At 40.6% G+C, this 15,760-nt stretch overlaps 1 protein-coding gene across 1 annotated transcript in view; it reads left to right on the plus strand.

Annotated features, from left to right (window-relative positions):
- PAPSS1 (3'-phosphoadenosine 5'-phosphosulfate synthase 1) overlaps window positions 1–15,760 on the plus strand; it is a 61,631-nt gene that overhangs the window by 16,617 nt on the left and 29,254 nt on the right. The window contains exon 6 of the mRNA XM_090036735.1: window positions 15,442–15,555. Within this exon, the coding sequence (XP_089892861.1) occupies window positions 15,442–15,555 (114 nt within the window). The remainder of the gene's footprint in view (window positions 1–15,441; window positions 15,556–15,760) is intronic.

Below are 15,760 nucleotides of genomic sequence, written 5' to 3' on the forward strand. Positions count from 1 at the left end.
AGCCCTTAAGGGAAAGGCATGGGGGACATTCTTGGCATTCCTCACCTGAAGGTGAAAGAGGATGAAGTGAGAATGGAATGTCAAAGTTGCTGAACAGGGTCAGGAGGAACAAGTGCCTTAGAGGAGCTTACTGAGAATTTGACAGCATGGTAAATAAAGGATACTTTACATGCAAGACTTCTCTTTTATGATTACCAGCATCAGTGCTATGATTACCAGCACAAAGGAGACGTGAGTTAGAGATGCTTAGTGTCAGTTTTTGTTTAAATATCTATAGGCTATGTTAAAGCAAACTCTTCAAGGTGCTAACACACTTTGAATTTCAAATAAGTAGTTTTTGAAGGGAATGTGCAAATTTGAGAATTTTCTGACCTCTCTATTGATTAATTTTTATGAATGCTTTAAGGATTATGTTACACATTGGATAAGAGGAGTATATATCTTGCTTCAGTATAAGAGTCTTCATAATCCTGCATATGTAGAGGGTTTTTTTTCCATTTCATTTATGCTTTTACATCTGATTGGGAAGGTTCTGTAGCACAGCATTCTAGTTAATTTCCTGTGAACTATTTAGTTTCATTCTGCTGCTCCAGTGCTGTGTTTAAGAGCATTGGTGCAAGTGGTGATCTGTGTGGTGAACAGCAGCAAGGTGCAGGGGGAGAAAAGACAAACAAGTTGAATAGAAGAGATGCACAAGAAGATGAAATTTAAGTAGTGTGAAATAATACATGATAATACCTGTAACTAATTAGCCCTTTCATTCAAAAGTGCTGGTAAGTCTGCAGCTTAGGTGCAATGACATTGCTACTGGTTTAGGAGTGTGCCATAGAAGAGCAGGATGGCTTGCTTGAAGGAACCTCTGCTGGGAAGAAGTTCACTGTGCACACATGGCCAAAGTATATTGAAAAATAGGGGAACAGAGCAGCTACATAAATACAATTTAGTATTTTGAAGGTTTTTTCCTATGGTTGCATTAGTGGCTTAACGTCAAGTACCCTTGAAGAAAAGAACATTATCACCAGTGTTCCAAATGTGACTGAATTTTGCATGACTTGCTAGGAGAGAATAATGTTTTCCTATTACTTATATCCATCCTACCATAATAATGATCTAACAGTTAATTTAAAAAGTACTGCTTAAACTTCACTGTCTGATGTTGAAAGAGATGAGGATTTCTTAGTGTGACTTTTTTTTTTTTTAATTAGACCAGCTGTGTAGCTGTGTTAAAGTTAAATGCTTTCATATGTAAGACATTCTTCCTCAGGTCTCTAATTATAGGAAGCTAGGTACAGCAAGTGAAGCACAATGGAGGGTAGGGGTTGAGAGAAATTCTCAGGTGTAGCAGACACAATTAGCAGAAGAAAAGAAGCTGATTACTGGGAGATCAAGGGCTACCAACACCAGGGGAAGAATGGATCAATCTCTCCTTCCTTTGTAGAAAGAATTCAGGAGTCAGATAAATTTATAATAGACCATAAATCCAATATCAGCTTTTAGTCTTTGGTTCTTACTTTCCAGGCAGCTTATGTATTTTTGTTCCCAAGTTTCTTTCAGAGGTGTTAGGTAGACTTTCCTTGCTGTGTTGGGCTTCCTATGATCAGAGACCTGCAGAAGAATGTCTTGCATTTGAAAGCTTGTCCAACTTTTTTCCCAGGTACATAAGTGATCCAGAAAAAGAGATCACCCTAAGAAATCCTTGCCTCATGCATAATTTCTGGACCATAGTGGCTACAACGTTACTTTTACACTACTGTAATGTTGAGGGATTGATTCCCCGCCCCCCCCAAATTTACAAGGGGAACTGCCTTCTTTGCAATGTGAACAACCAGAAGTATTTACTGGTATGTTATATAGAATAAAAGAGTTAGTAACAGCCTCTCTGATACAATTTAAACACATTAAAATCAAACAGCAATATGCACTTAGCTATTTTCTGTTTGTTCCTTCATTTGTTTTGTCATGCACATCCACTAATTCTGAGGAAATTCTGTTCTTAGCTGCTCTGCCTTTTCAGGATGTGGCATCCTGGAATCTGTCATACTTGGCATTTCAGGCTGTCATGTGTGCTACAGAGGCAGAGACGGGGCTGGGTGGGGAAGAGGTTGTGGGCAATGATGGGGAGGGGCATAGACTGTGGGGAGTTGGGGGTAACTGTTTCCTACAGCATGAGAGAAGGGCTCATGAAGGTTTCTTTCTAGGTTAGTTTCATAAGCATCCGTTGGTAATTCCATTTGTTTATTCCTTCAACTACTACCTTAAGAGAGTTCATTCATACTGTTATCTTGTTGATTGTTTCTCTCAACTGTCAGCCTTAAGTTTTTGGTGACTTCAGTATCGATGATACCTGGTGCTCCATAGTTTTAAAACACCCTTTGTTCTTGCTTCTATGAGATATTGTAATATAATAATGGGCTGTGTGTGTGTGTCTGTCCATAATGCTTTTGGTCAACTACGCATGCATCATGGAGAGGGCAGGTAATGATTGGCTGGGTGGGCCTGGGTGGGGGGCAGTGGCGGGTGTGCACACACCCAGCATCAGGCAGGGAGGGGGAGGTGGTGGGGACAGAGGGGAGGCAGGGAGGCACCCTGTTGTTCAGGGGAGGAGGTGGAGGCAGGCTGGGGGGAGGGAGCCCTCGTGCCAGTGGCTGGAGGAGGAGTAGGCAGCGGCAGCGGTGCAGGGAGTGTTTACATGGCTGGTCCTGAAGAGTGAGTGAGAGGATGGGGGACAGCCATGTAAACCCTCCTTAGTTATTTTAAATCTGTCATTCATGCAATTCATTGCAATTGGCTATTTTTTTAATAATGATCTACAGCATATGTAATGCATTCTTAAAAAATGATGAAACAAACTAAACTTGGTGTGTATGGAAAATACAGGACAAGCCTTCTCTTTAAGGGATAAAACACCATTGTTTAATGAGAGTACAAAAATTGTTCCCATATGTTTCGTTCTTAAGTGTTGCTGATATACCGGATAGTGTGTGGTCTGTGTTGACCTGATGGAGAGTGATAAGCAACAAACATAAGGGGGCACTCTTCCAGTAGCGGGACCTTAACCTATGCATTGTAGGTCAGCATCTAGTCTACTGCTCTACTCATTTGGAAAAAGATACTGCTTAACTTGATAAAGCACTGGTTTGTGTTAAATAAATATTAAGGCTAGTTGAAAGCTGCTTTCTTTTTCATATTAAGGTTGAAAGACCCAATACAATATTGTGGTGAGTTGGGAACAGAACCACATATGCTTGGCAGTGGCAGCAGCAGCAGGGAAAGGTCCTGCCTTCTGGCTTTCCTTTCATATTTGTCCACCTCCAATGTGTGGCTTGCCAGTCTCCTCAGCTTCAGAGTGTTACCAAGCAGAATTCCATACTCGATTTGAGATCTTTGATTGATTGTGACTGGTATCTTGTCCATCTGATTCTCAGCTCTGTTCACGGCTGGATGTATCCCTCCAAGTACTTTGTCCCCTTCTCTACCCCCTGTCCCTTTTAATATAGAAATCATAGAATCATAGAAATCAATGAGTCGGAAGGGACCTAGACAGATCATCGAGTCCGACCTCCTGCCATGGAGAGGAAGGAGCGCTGGGAGTGGGAGTGGGGTCATAAGACCCCAGCCAGGTGCCTATCCAGTTTCCTCTTGAAGATCTCCAGGGAAGGTGATATAGTTTTTTGTAGAGGGTTGCTTTATGTTGTCAGGGAGGGAGGGAATTTTGGGAACAGCTTCATCCCATTCCTGGTCTCAGCGTGCCAGGAAAAGGCTGCTGTGAGAATGAAATTATCTACTTCAGATCAGAGCAGTGAAAGCTTCTCCCCCTCCTTTTTCTTACTGGAGACCAGCAGAGCAAGACCCTGTCTGAAACATCTGAAGTTCTTAATGGAGACTTGTCTTCAAAGCATTCCCTTTTTTACCATCCTCCAACAACTTCTGTGCTTTGCAGATGGACGGCAGCCTTTTTCTTTTTTCCAACTTGAATCATTACTGTTTGATCTTACACATGCTTCCTGAGTCTTTATCAAAGTTAAAGATAGTAATGATACTGGTTTTAGGGAAGAAGGAAATTAATTTCTCTTCCCAAACTACTTTTCTGATCAGATATCTGTACAAAGAGAAAGCTGAAATAAGTGATTATATTTCGTGGAATAACTTTGAATTATGGACAGACACATGGTGCCAGGGAAATTGATCATTGTTTTGGGCTGAGGAGGAGTACTTTTGGGTACAAGAGGCAAAACAGTAAGATATAGAGGGTACAATGTAGTATTACCTTGATAGCAGGGATGTAAAATCTTAAACAGTTATATGGTAATTATATTTATACCATTTAACATTTACCTCCAGGTTCAGTGATGCGTGTTGGGGGAGCGGCTGTAGCAGGGCTTGCTTGCCTGAGCTGCAGTGTGGATTTGAGCTGCAACATTGTGTGGCTGCTATGGCAGGGAGTTAACTAATGGTTACCTGAGGGAGCAGAGCCAGGCAAAGTAGCATGGTGGAGCAAGCAGGGCTTAAATAAGAGCAAGTGCAGCAGTGGGGCTGCCATTGGGTGCTGTAGGGGCAGGCTGCATGGCGCCAGGTATCCCTTCCCCACGTAGCACCCATAGGGGTTCCTGCCTGCTGGGCAGCCATGTTGTGTTCGGGTTGTGCCTCCAGCCCCAGGTAGCACCTCCCTCTTGCCTGCCTGTCCCCCCTCCCCTGGCTGTGACAGCTGCCATGCAGCAAAGATTTGTACCACCCACCACTGGATGCAGCTAGGTCAGCTTTGCACTTCTCCTGCTTGTCTGAGGTCTTTGCTTGAGTCGTGGCTCTGGGACGAGTGCAGTCAGCCCGCAGGTGAATGCCTCGGGTGAGATCCTGTGAGCTATATCTGTCCGCTGTGCCCATGGACTGGGAGAGCTGCTGTGGGTCCTTTCCAAAAGGCAGCTGCCAGAGCCCAAGGGATGGGTGGGAGGGAGGCACCCCCTGGGTGTGGTGCAGCTGTCCTGGCAGGCAGGAGCCCCTGTGGATGCTATGGGGGCTCCATGCAGCCTGCCCTTGCAGTTCCTGATGGCAGCCCAGCTGCTGCGCTTGCCTCTGTTTAAGCCCTGCTGGATCCATTGTGCAACTACCTAGCTCTGCTTCTCTCTAGATAAACATTAGTTACATCCCTGCCACAGCAGCTGCATGATGCTGCAGCCCGGATCCATGACGCCTTCCAGGTAGCCCCTGCTGGAGATGCTCTGCTGATGGCGGGTGGCACGAAGCCAGGAGCCCTGCCACCAATGCTGCTGCTGCTGCCTGCCTGCTCCTGCATGCTCACCGTAGGGAGCCTGCTGCAGGCACAGGCTTCAGTCCCAGCCAGTGGTGGAATTTGCTACAATCCTGCATATTGCCCTTGGCTCCAGCTCCCTGTGCTGCCATGCCCCTTTGCCACGGGACTGTTTAACTGATACAGAGGCAGTTAAATGGGTAATCTTGTAAATGATATTTACATGCCTACTTAATAGCATGTAAGCTCTAGATCACTGAACTGTGTCTGTGTATGTCGCTGTAATTTCCCTTAGGCTCCAGTAAGTACTGTATTTTTCTGTGATGTGTTTTTATTATAGTAATATTCACCCTCAGTTAACATTTGATCTCATCCACTGGCAGAGATCAAGCAAAATGTTGTAGAATTTTCACTTCTACTACTAGTAAATACAGAGAATCAGATTTATTTTGAAGGGATTTTCTCAGTCCAGTTTAGGGATTAGGTACCAGACAGGGAGCATGGCAGAAATGCAGTGATTAATTGAAGTTTTAGAGCAGCTTTCCTTCCATGGTTACCAAAACTGGTTGGTCACAACAGTTTATACGTATTTTGAAAATTCTTTCAGGTAGAGGAATAACTTTCAGCCCTATCCTGGAGAGACGCTTTTGTCCTGGTGAAGCACACTGCCTACTAAGGGGGAGAGAAAAGAAGTTGAATTAGTTGAGCGCCCATTACAGCTAGAAGCATCTCGCTTCTTCTTATTTAGTTTGTTTGGCTGGTAAGCTTCTTGGTTGCCTATAGAAGAAGTTAGTAAAATGCCTTCCGGTCTCTTAGTGTGAGGGCTTTTGATGGACGGTGGTAAAGAACATCGGTCAAAGCTAGGAAAAATCACAGCTATTTATATTTTTTCAGCTACTCCCTAGCATAATCCAAAAAAGGAATAAGCAATCAATAATGATACTGTTATGCCTTTTCTAGCTGAGGAGACTGCGGTTCTTACGTTTAAGCTTTTTGGATCTGTCTGTGCTCTATGTTACAGAGGTTGTCTCCTAATGAGTACTGGTCCCATCTTCAGGATTAGACAGGCTTAAAATGAGTACTTGACTTGACAATGAAGCGATCTCAAAAGGGAAGTCAGCAAGAAGTGCTTATTCTATTGTCATACAGGTCTATAGTTCAGTGGGTGAAGCATAGTCCTCAGTGACCTCAGCCTAGAAGGACTTTTTTTGTCGTTATATGTCTTAAATTAAAGATCATGTCTCTGTATTATGTTTTCAGTGTATAAGAGAAAAATCTTGTATGTAGACCAACATGAATTACTTTTAAGAGTAAAGTACTTTCACTACTGGTGGAATTAACTTTGGAACTACTACTGATGAATTACTTTTAAGAGTAATCCCTCTTGGTTGAAGTTAGAGGGGAGAGCAACAAGGATGATGTTGTGGTGGGTAAGTGCTATCATCCTACCTGACCAGGAGGATGATGTAGATGGGGTTTTCTTCAGACAACTAACAGAAGTTTCCCGATCACAGGCCCTGTTTCTCATGGGGGACTTCAATTGTCCTGATGTCTGCTGGGAGGGCAATACAGCAGTGCACAAGCAATCCAGGAAGTTTCTTGAGAGTGTTGGAGACAACTTCCTGATGCAAGTGTTGGAGAGGCCAACTAGGGGTGGTGCTCTTCTTGACCTGCTACTCACAAACAGGGAAGAATTGGGGTGGACTGTAGAAGTGGATGTCAAGTTGGGTAGCAGTGACCATGAGTTTAGGATCTTGAGGGCAGGAAGAAAGGAGAGCAGCAGAGTATGAGCCCAGGACTTCAGAGAAGCAAACTTTGACTTTCATAGGGAACTGATGGGCAGGATCCCCTGGGAAGCCAATCTGAGGGTGGGAAAAGGAATCCAGGACAGCTGGTTGTATTTTAAAGAAACCTTACAGCACAGGAACAAACAATCCTGATGTGCAAGAAGAATAGCAAATGTGGCAAACGACCAGCTTGGCTTAGAGAACTTTTTGGTGAGCTTAAATGCAAAAAGGAAGCTTACAAGAAGTAGAAGCTTGAACAAACAGCTTGGGAGGAGTATAAGAGTATTGCTCGGGAATGCAGGGATGAAGTCAGGAAGGCCACAGCTCAATTGGAGTTGCAGCTAGCAAGGGATGTGAAGGGTAACAAGAAGGGTTTCTACAAGCATGTTATCAACACGAGGATGGTCAGGGAAAGTGTGGGTCCCTTTCTGCATGGGGGAGGCAACCTAGTGACAGACGATGTGCTGCCGCCGCACACTACCCTGCATTGCTACTGCTCCAGATGCACAGTGGCAGCACACTGTGCCCCCCTCCTCCTCATGCTCCACATTATCTGAAAACCCTGCTAGGTTATTTCGGATAAACGGAGTTTTTACTTAACGGGCAATCCCCTTACCCCAGGGATCCTGGATAACAGAGATTTTATTGTATTTAGAAAAGCTGGATGTGTACAAGTCCATGGGGCCAGATGCAGTGCATCCAAGGGTGCTGAGGGAGTTGGCTGATGTGATGGCAGAGCTGCTGGCCATCATCTTGGAAACTCGTGGCAATCGGGGAATGTCCCAGATGATTGGAAAAGGGCAAATACAGTGCCCTTCTTGAAGAAAGGGAAGAATGAGTATCTAGGGAACTACAGGCCAGTCAGCCTCACCTCAGTCCCTAGGAAAATGGAGCAGGTCCTCAAAGAATCCATTTCTAAGCAATTGGAGGAAAAGAAAGTATTAGGAACAGTCAGCATGGATTCACCAAAGGCAAGTCATGCCTGACCAACCTGATTGCCTTCTATGGATGCAGGGAAAGCAGTGAACATAACATAACATAATGGGAACATAACATCCCTTGACTTCAGTGAGATAAAAAACTAGAACTCTTGGTTCCAAAATGATACCTTTTATTAGATCCACTGGAAAATGGCAAGAAAACTGTCCTTTTCTGCAAGTTTTTGGGATCAAAGTCCCTTTTTCAGGCTCTGGGAAAAGTGTAGATGGTACAAGATGGTAAAAAGTCCCCATAGGTAGGAAATAAATTTCATTTTTGCAGAGGGGGCTGAAGATGGAAGGCTGTCCCTCTGGGTCCATGAGAGTGTCTTTGTGAGCGGTGTTGAGTAGCTCTTTGATGTGTTGACCAGGTAGAATTCCTTCCCTGGAGGTGTTAGACGGCAGGCAGAGGGGTAAAAAACACTTCCTTGTTGTTCTGCAATGAAGTTTAAAATCCAAAATTGGCTAAAATTTGGCCTCTTTCATGTTTCAGGGGTGTACTTGGTAGCCATGTTGGTCTGAGACAAAAAGACGCACAAAAAACTAGAACTCGTGATTCCAAAATGATACCTTTTATTATTTAACTTTAGTAAGGCTTTTGATACCCTTTCCCAGAGCATTCTTGCAAGCAAGCTGAGGAAGTATGGGTTGGATGAATGGTAAGGTGGATAGAAAACTGGCTGGATTATTGGGCTCAGTGGGTAGTAGTCCATGGCTGAATGTCCAGTTGGCAGCTGGTATCAAGTGGAGTGCCTTAGGGGTCGGTCTTGGGGCCAGTTTTGTTCAACATCTTCATTAGCAATGTGGAAGATGGGATGGATTGCACCCTCAACAAGTTTGTGGATGATACCAAGCTGAGTGGTACAATAGATACACTGGAGGGTAGGCTAGGATTCAGAGTGCCCTAAAAAAGTCGGAGGATTGAGCCAAAAGAAATCTCATGTGGTTCAGCAAGGACAGTTGCAAAGTTCTGCACATAAGACTGAAGAATTCCATGCGTTGCTACAGAAAAGGACCCTGGGGGTTGCAGTGGACAGTAAGCTGGATATGAGTCAGCAGTATGTCCTTGTTGCCAAGAAGGCTAATGGCATACTGGGGTGCATTGGTAGGAGTGTTGCCAGCAGATCAAGGGAAGTAATTATTCAACACTGGTGAGACCACCTCTGGAGGAATGTGTTCAGTTTTGCCTCCCCACAATAGCTCCCTATGTGGGATGTGGATAAGTTGGAGAGCATCCTGTAGAGGGCAGTGAAAATGTTTTGTGATCTGGGGCACGTGACTTCTGAGGAGAGGCTAAGGGAACTGGGTATATTTAGTTGAGAGAAGAGAAGACAGAGGGCGGATTTAAGTGCAGCCTTCAACTACCTGAGGGGGGTTCAAAAGAGGATGGAGCTATTCTCAGTGGTGACTGATGACAGAACAAGGAGCAGTGGTCTCAAGTGGCAGCAAGGGAGGTTTAGGTTGGATATTACAAGCAACTTTGTTACTAGGAGCATGGTGAAGCACTGGAACAGGTTACCTGGGGAAGTCGTGGAATCTTCATCCCTGCAGATTTTTAGGACCCAGCTAGACAAAGGTTGGCTGGGATGATCTAGTTGGGGATCATCCTCCTCTGAGCAGGGGGTTGGACTAGATGACATCCTGAGGCCCCTTCCAACCCTAATTTTGTACGATTCTGTAAGATATCAACCTTAATCTTACTCTACAAGTTTGAGGCAGAGCTTTGAAATCTTACTCTGTGCCTGATAATACCACTGTTTTAAAAAACAAAACAAAACAAAAACTAAATGAACTTTCACATGACATTTTACTCTTAAAAAAAAAATCAAAACAAAAAACCTTCCTCTGTTAGTGGGTAAAGCAACATTTGCAAAACTATTTTATTTGTTAGATATTATATTTAAAGTCCAGCTGTTGTGTTCTGGGACTGCAGATATGGCCTCCAAGTTTCTTTGAGCGCCTTTTGAAGTCAGTAGGAATTGTTTTGCTGCGTTAAGACTAAAGGATCAGTATTTTTCTTTGCTTTATTTTTGTTTTCTTATGTGGCTCCTGGAAAATATTCAGTTATAAGTATATATAAAACTGCTTGGTCTAATTTTATAACTGGATTTTCATTATAACACAACATAATAATAATTATTATTTGAAGACCAGTATGTTCCTGAATTTTGTGACCAATTTCAATGCCCTGACATCATTCAATAATCAGGAAGAGTAGGCAAAGGAACTATGCACGGCTGTGTGTGCCATAAAATTGAATCATTACAGACTCGCATACATCTTCCAATATTCTTTTATTGGAAACTTACAAGCATAGGAGCCTTGTGTAGGCAATATTTTTAATGTCTGTGTGCAGCATGCATAGTAAATCTTCAGTGCACTGCATTCTCATTATTTGGATGTAATTTAGTCATGCAGAGTATATTTGGAACACAATTGATTATACCCATCTGCTAGTCCATTTTGAATAATTGTTTTACATAAAATCTTGTTTCCTCTCTCCCTCCTCTTTCACTCAAATGTTTAAAGTAGCCAACTGTATTCCTTGACATCCTTCACTTAATCCTTTGGGGACTCTGTTTTTCAGCCAAATACCTGTTGCAGAAAATGACTGGGTAGGACTTCTTTGTAGTCGTAAGAGAAAGTGTTGAATATGAGAACTGTTATGTATTTGTAAAGCTAAGGAACAGGTTGGGTGAAATACAATGCAAAGGAATAAATCTGTTATCCGCATTGTTTTTCCCAAGTTTTCATTATGTGCAGTGGTTGTCACAAAACGGGACATCAAGAAGATAAGCTAAACAAGGAAATCCCTTACTCTTGAGATTTGGCAGTGCCAAGACTATCAACTTTAGTAGATAGCATTGGTGATGGGTAGGGAACGATTTAATAAATTTTCAGTCACATAAATTCTATCAATTTGACATTTTTTTGAGAGGGGAGTGGTGTAGAGAAGACCCTGAATTAAAGTATTACCAGTAATACAGGCAGTCCTCGGACTTACAACACAATTGGTTCCTGAAAAAGGTGTCTTAAGTTGAAACGTTGCAACTCAGAACCAATTTTCCCATAGGAAACAATATTATAAATGGGGGATTGGTTCCTGAACCGAGGCCCGATACCCTGTTTTCATCAAAAATAATCCAGAATGATGTACTTATTCAATTATAGATGAGTAATATAGTTACATTAATGTATTATATTGTAAATAGCAATCACATTGATTTGGAAGGACTTCTTTGAAGTGACTATGCTGGACTTTTTGAAGGGCTCTTGGTTGGAGCCTTCTCAGGAGTCTTGTCTGCAGGTTTTTCTGGAGTCTTGTCTGCTCTCTTAAAGAAGGTGTCCAAGGAAGTTTGGACAGATATTCTCCAGGGAGATGGGTGATACAGTGACTTGTTTGCTGGCATGGTGTCACATAGGATCAAGCATTGTAAAGTCAAAACTGATGTCAAAAAGTTGAAATGGTGTCAATTTAGAAATGTTGTAAGTGTGAAACGTAACTTGAAACATTGTAAGTTGAGGACTGCCTGTATATCAGTATGAAAAATAGGTACCACTAAGAACTTGACACTTGTTGTGCTGTTAATGCTAGCTTTGTTAGTGTTCCCTATACTGAGAATATAGAAGTAAATTTAATTCACTACAAGCTTCAAGACCAAGGCTTGAATGTAATTTCTATACAACACTTATTTGAATTTGATTTAACTCCACAAGTGATTCAGTAGCTTCCTTCATTAATGTAATGACTATTGTTACAAATTCCAGCTTATTCAGTTAACATTACAACTGGTGCAATTGTAAGTTTATCTCAAAATCCTGTCTTTCCATAAGAATGTTTTTGTATCAGATATGCTAAATAAATTGCTGACTCTGTACATACCAGAACAATAAAAGGAATATATTTTGTAATTATACAGATGTACAAAAAAAGTGATAAGGGACATTCTCTGTAACTTTACCAATTTAATAGTGAAGTTATCACCTCAAAGTGGTCACTAGATGGCCTGCTAGCATAGCATTTTTGCTGAAATTCATATGGTTTAAAGACCATATGGATTTTTCTTGCTGCTGTTTTTAATCTAAAGTGATGTTTTAAATACTGTTTTTATATCTACCAGGAACACTGGATTTACTAATGCTATAAATTATTTAAATATCTCTTTCTCTGTGAGATGGTTTAATACTCCAGAACGAATTTTATGTGGTACATAAAAAGCACAGACTTCACAACCTAAATTTAAAGTGCTGTCAAGACATCATTGGTTAGTATCTACACTTGGACAGATAGATTTGTGTGTACATGTGTGGTGTGTGTGCATTATATATGCAATATATATAGTTCAGATAGTAGGGATTTAATAGATGACATAATGACTGTTCAAAGGCAAATTTGGCTGAAGAAAAAAGTACAGAAAACTAAGGAGTAAACTTGATAATATATTATGTGGCAGCAGAAAAGCTTTATTAACATATTAGAAATGCTTTTTTCATTAAAGGAAAGTATTTCATAAGTTGTAGCGAGGTAAAAACAGAAAATTCTGTTCCTGATGTTTCTTCATGTTTTGAGTTCTTCATTTCTTCATGAGATGAAGCTATAACTTTACCTTTCATCCCAAATTTAACAGAAAGTGGAAGTAGAAGCCAGGTGTTAAAGTGTGTTAAAGTAAACAAGGCAAAAGTTAATTTAAAAAATTAGAGGAGCTAGAACTGTTATTTGGGGGGAAGTGCTGAATATAATTTACTTCAATTTGTAATTCTTAGCTAGATCTTATTTGAGATGTTATCAATTTAAGTGTGATTTAATTGTATTAATTATCTCAGTCTATCTGTCCCAGACATTAATCTCTCCTTAAAGAAATTAAAAAAGGTTTCATGGCTGAAAAAGCATTGATTATGCAGGTTGTATCTCATGGTGTTTTAAGATATTTTGAGAAATGAAGACCTTAGCTTTCAGTTTTTCCAGGGTACGTATGCATCAGGCTTTTCATGGGCGTAAATGTACCTGACTGGTTTTCATGAGTAGGGCATTTTTGATGCTAAGGTTTTATACACATGCATCTTCCTAAACATTAACAGCATGGTAAATTGACTCTTCTACATGCCATTTTGCTCCGTTAGAAGTAACATTTTCTTAGATAAGTAGGATGGGAAGAATCAAATTAAATGGTTTCAAACTAAGAAACCCACTGATGCCTGAATATCACTAATGCTCCCATACTTGTGGGCTATATGTAGTCCAGCAGTTTTCTACCTCTATATTCCTCCCTGCAGTGTGACCAGGAAAGCTGGTGGTCTCACCTGCCGTTACTGTCAAATAGACTAAATGATGGAGCGTAACAAGTGATTTCCTTGAGACTCTTCCGAGAAGTGAATAGAACCTTCTCTAAAAGCATACATCCTTCCAATGTTTCTTGTTTAGTCAATGGGAGGTCTTCAAAATTGTGATAGCTTTTTGATTGGATGAACTTTGTTTATTTGTTGAGAGTTTGGTGAGTGTGGTTCTGGAAAACAGGTATTTTCTGTTCCATTTAGTTTTGTGAATTGTTCTTCACCAATGTTTACTGCCCAGGTAGGAGGAGAAGGTATTGCTTTTACAGGTTCTGGGTATGGGCTTTGACATGTGTGATGGGGCCAAGCTCAGTTCAGGTTGTCAGATGGGAAATACAGTTTGGTCAATGGCATTGAATCTTTTTTTTTTTCTCAGATAACTCCTAAATGTCTTCAGTTCCACTTGTGATCAATGTCTTACCAGCAAAATATACAACATTGTCAAGAAATAGAAGGCTGATTTTACCACCTTTACTGCAGTGGCATTTATTTATATTACACAGTCTTAACAAATAACAAATAAAAGCAACAGCTCTTGTGCCATGTGATTGAATGATTGAGCTCTCTTCACATAACATTTTGAAAAGTACTTTATTAATTCTTTTTCTCTATAGAGATGTGCACTGACTTGTCAGATGCTCTTCCCGCTTTCTATGCCTGGTTTCTCTCTTGCTACTTCTTTGCCACTATATTTTTCCCCCCTGCAGATACTGTCCATTATTTGCCATGCTATATTCCTATTGCTTAGTGTAAATAGCACTTTTTTTTTTTGCAACTGAGCACAAGTTTTGCTATTCTGCCAGAACATGAATCTGGACTCAAGTTGCAGATAGTGGAAAAAATTAGGATTGGATTTTCTATTAATGTCGTAGTTCTGTGGTTTTCTATATTTTGAACTCACTTTTTTTTCTCAGTTCCAAAAATAAAGGACTAAAAGTTTTTGCAAAAGGGCACCAAAATCTAAAAATTGTCCACTAAGTGAAAGATCTTTCATTTATTTTACTGAATATTCTTGAAAGGTTTGACTCTATTTTGAAACTATCCTTAGAGAAGAGTTAATTTTCTAATCAAATTTTAGGGTTCTCTTTTCTCCCCTATTTTGTATCTGTCTTTTCTTAGATGGTGACTGGACTCCTAGATAAGTCCTGCACATCTGCTGGAATCTATTGGACAGCATATGTTTAAAAAAAACCCTTTAGATATCAGTTTTTATTTTAGACTTTAAATTCTTTTCCTTTTAGGTCAGAATTGAAGTCTGTCATAGTACTTTATGGTTTCTCTGCCTGGCTTGTCATATCTTTTGAATGTGAGAGGCTGAGAGCTAAGTGGCTTGGGATGATACGCATTAGTGCTGAAAGCAAACGAGTAAGGTTAAAATGTAGGATTTCTTCATGGACATCATTTTCTGTTCAACCTTTAATTTTAATATTTTGCATTTGTCAATACTTACAAATCTATCTTAGGTCCTGAAAAATCTTTTAAAATGCATTTATTCATGTACATAATTGTTTCTATTGAATTTAGTACAACTCTCTTGTAAAACTTTACATGCTGGTGTTTGGATTGGGATACTTGCTATCTTACTGCTTGTAAGTAACATTTAACATACCTTGTATGGACTTTGCTACCCTCCCTGAAGTACCCTGTGCAGTTTAGTTGCTCTGAACATTTAAACCTCAAATTCCAAAATTAAATTATTTTACTTAATGGCAAAAGAAACATTATAAGAGTTGATACTTGCTAATTTATAAATACAGTGTGAAAATTGCATTCAGTTTCATAGTGAGTATTTATCTGTGTAACTGTTTAAAGGTAAATTCTAGATAGACACTCGGGGGAAAAAAAAAGATCAGGATGTTTCACCTTCTTAGATTAATAAATCTAGCCCACAACTTGGCCAGTAATATATCAGAATTTTAGAACTGTGTTGTTTTTCAACTGAAAAAAAATGATTTAAGACGCATACCATTTGGAAGAGAGAGGGTTTTTTGTTTTTTTTGGGTTTTTTTTTACAATAATAAATATTACTTTCTGACCATATGTTCAGCAGCCGAAAAGCATTCTGAGCAAATATTGAATTATGTTTCTTCTTTGTGTGTAGGATATTGTACCGGTGGATGCCTCTTATGAGGTGAAAGAGCTGTATGTGCCAGAAAACAAGCTGAAGTTAGCCAAAACTGATGCAGAGGCGCTTCTGACACTGGAAATAAATAAGGTATTTATGTGTCAGACATTTCTGAAGCCAACGCCTGATCAGTTATTCAGAAATGTATCAGTGTAGTACCTATACTAATTACAAAGGGTAACTTGGGTTCAGTATTCTTCCCCTTTTTGAAGAGGAGACTAGTATTTGCTTTCCTCTGAACTTTTGCTGTTTCTTCCAATCTCCTTGACCTCAAAAAGGGTGGGTAGTGTTTCAA

The sequence above is a fragment of the Crocodylus siamensis genome, chromosome 2 (genome assembly GCF_052110815.1).
Source record: "Crocodylus siamensis isolate JL-2025a chromosome 2, ASM5211081v1, whole genome shotgun sequence".
NCBI lineage: Eukaryota > Metazoa > Chordata > Crocodylia > Crocodylidae > Crocodylus > Crocodylus siamensis.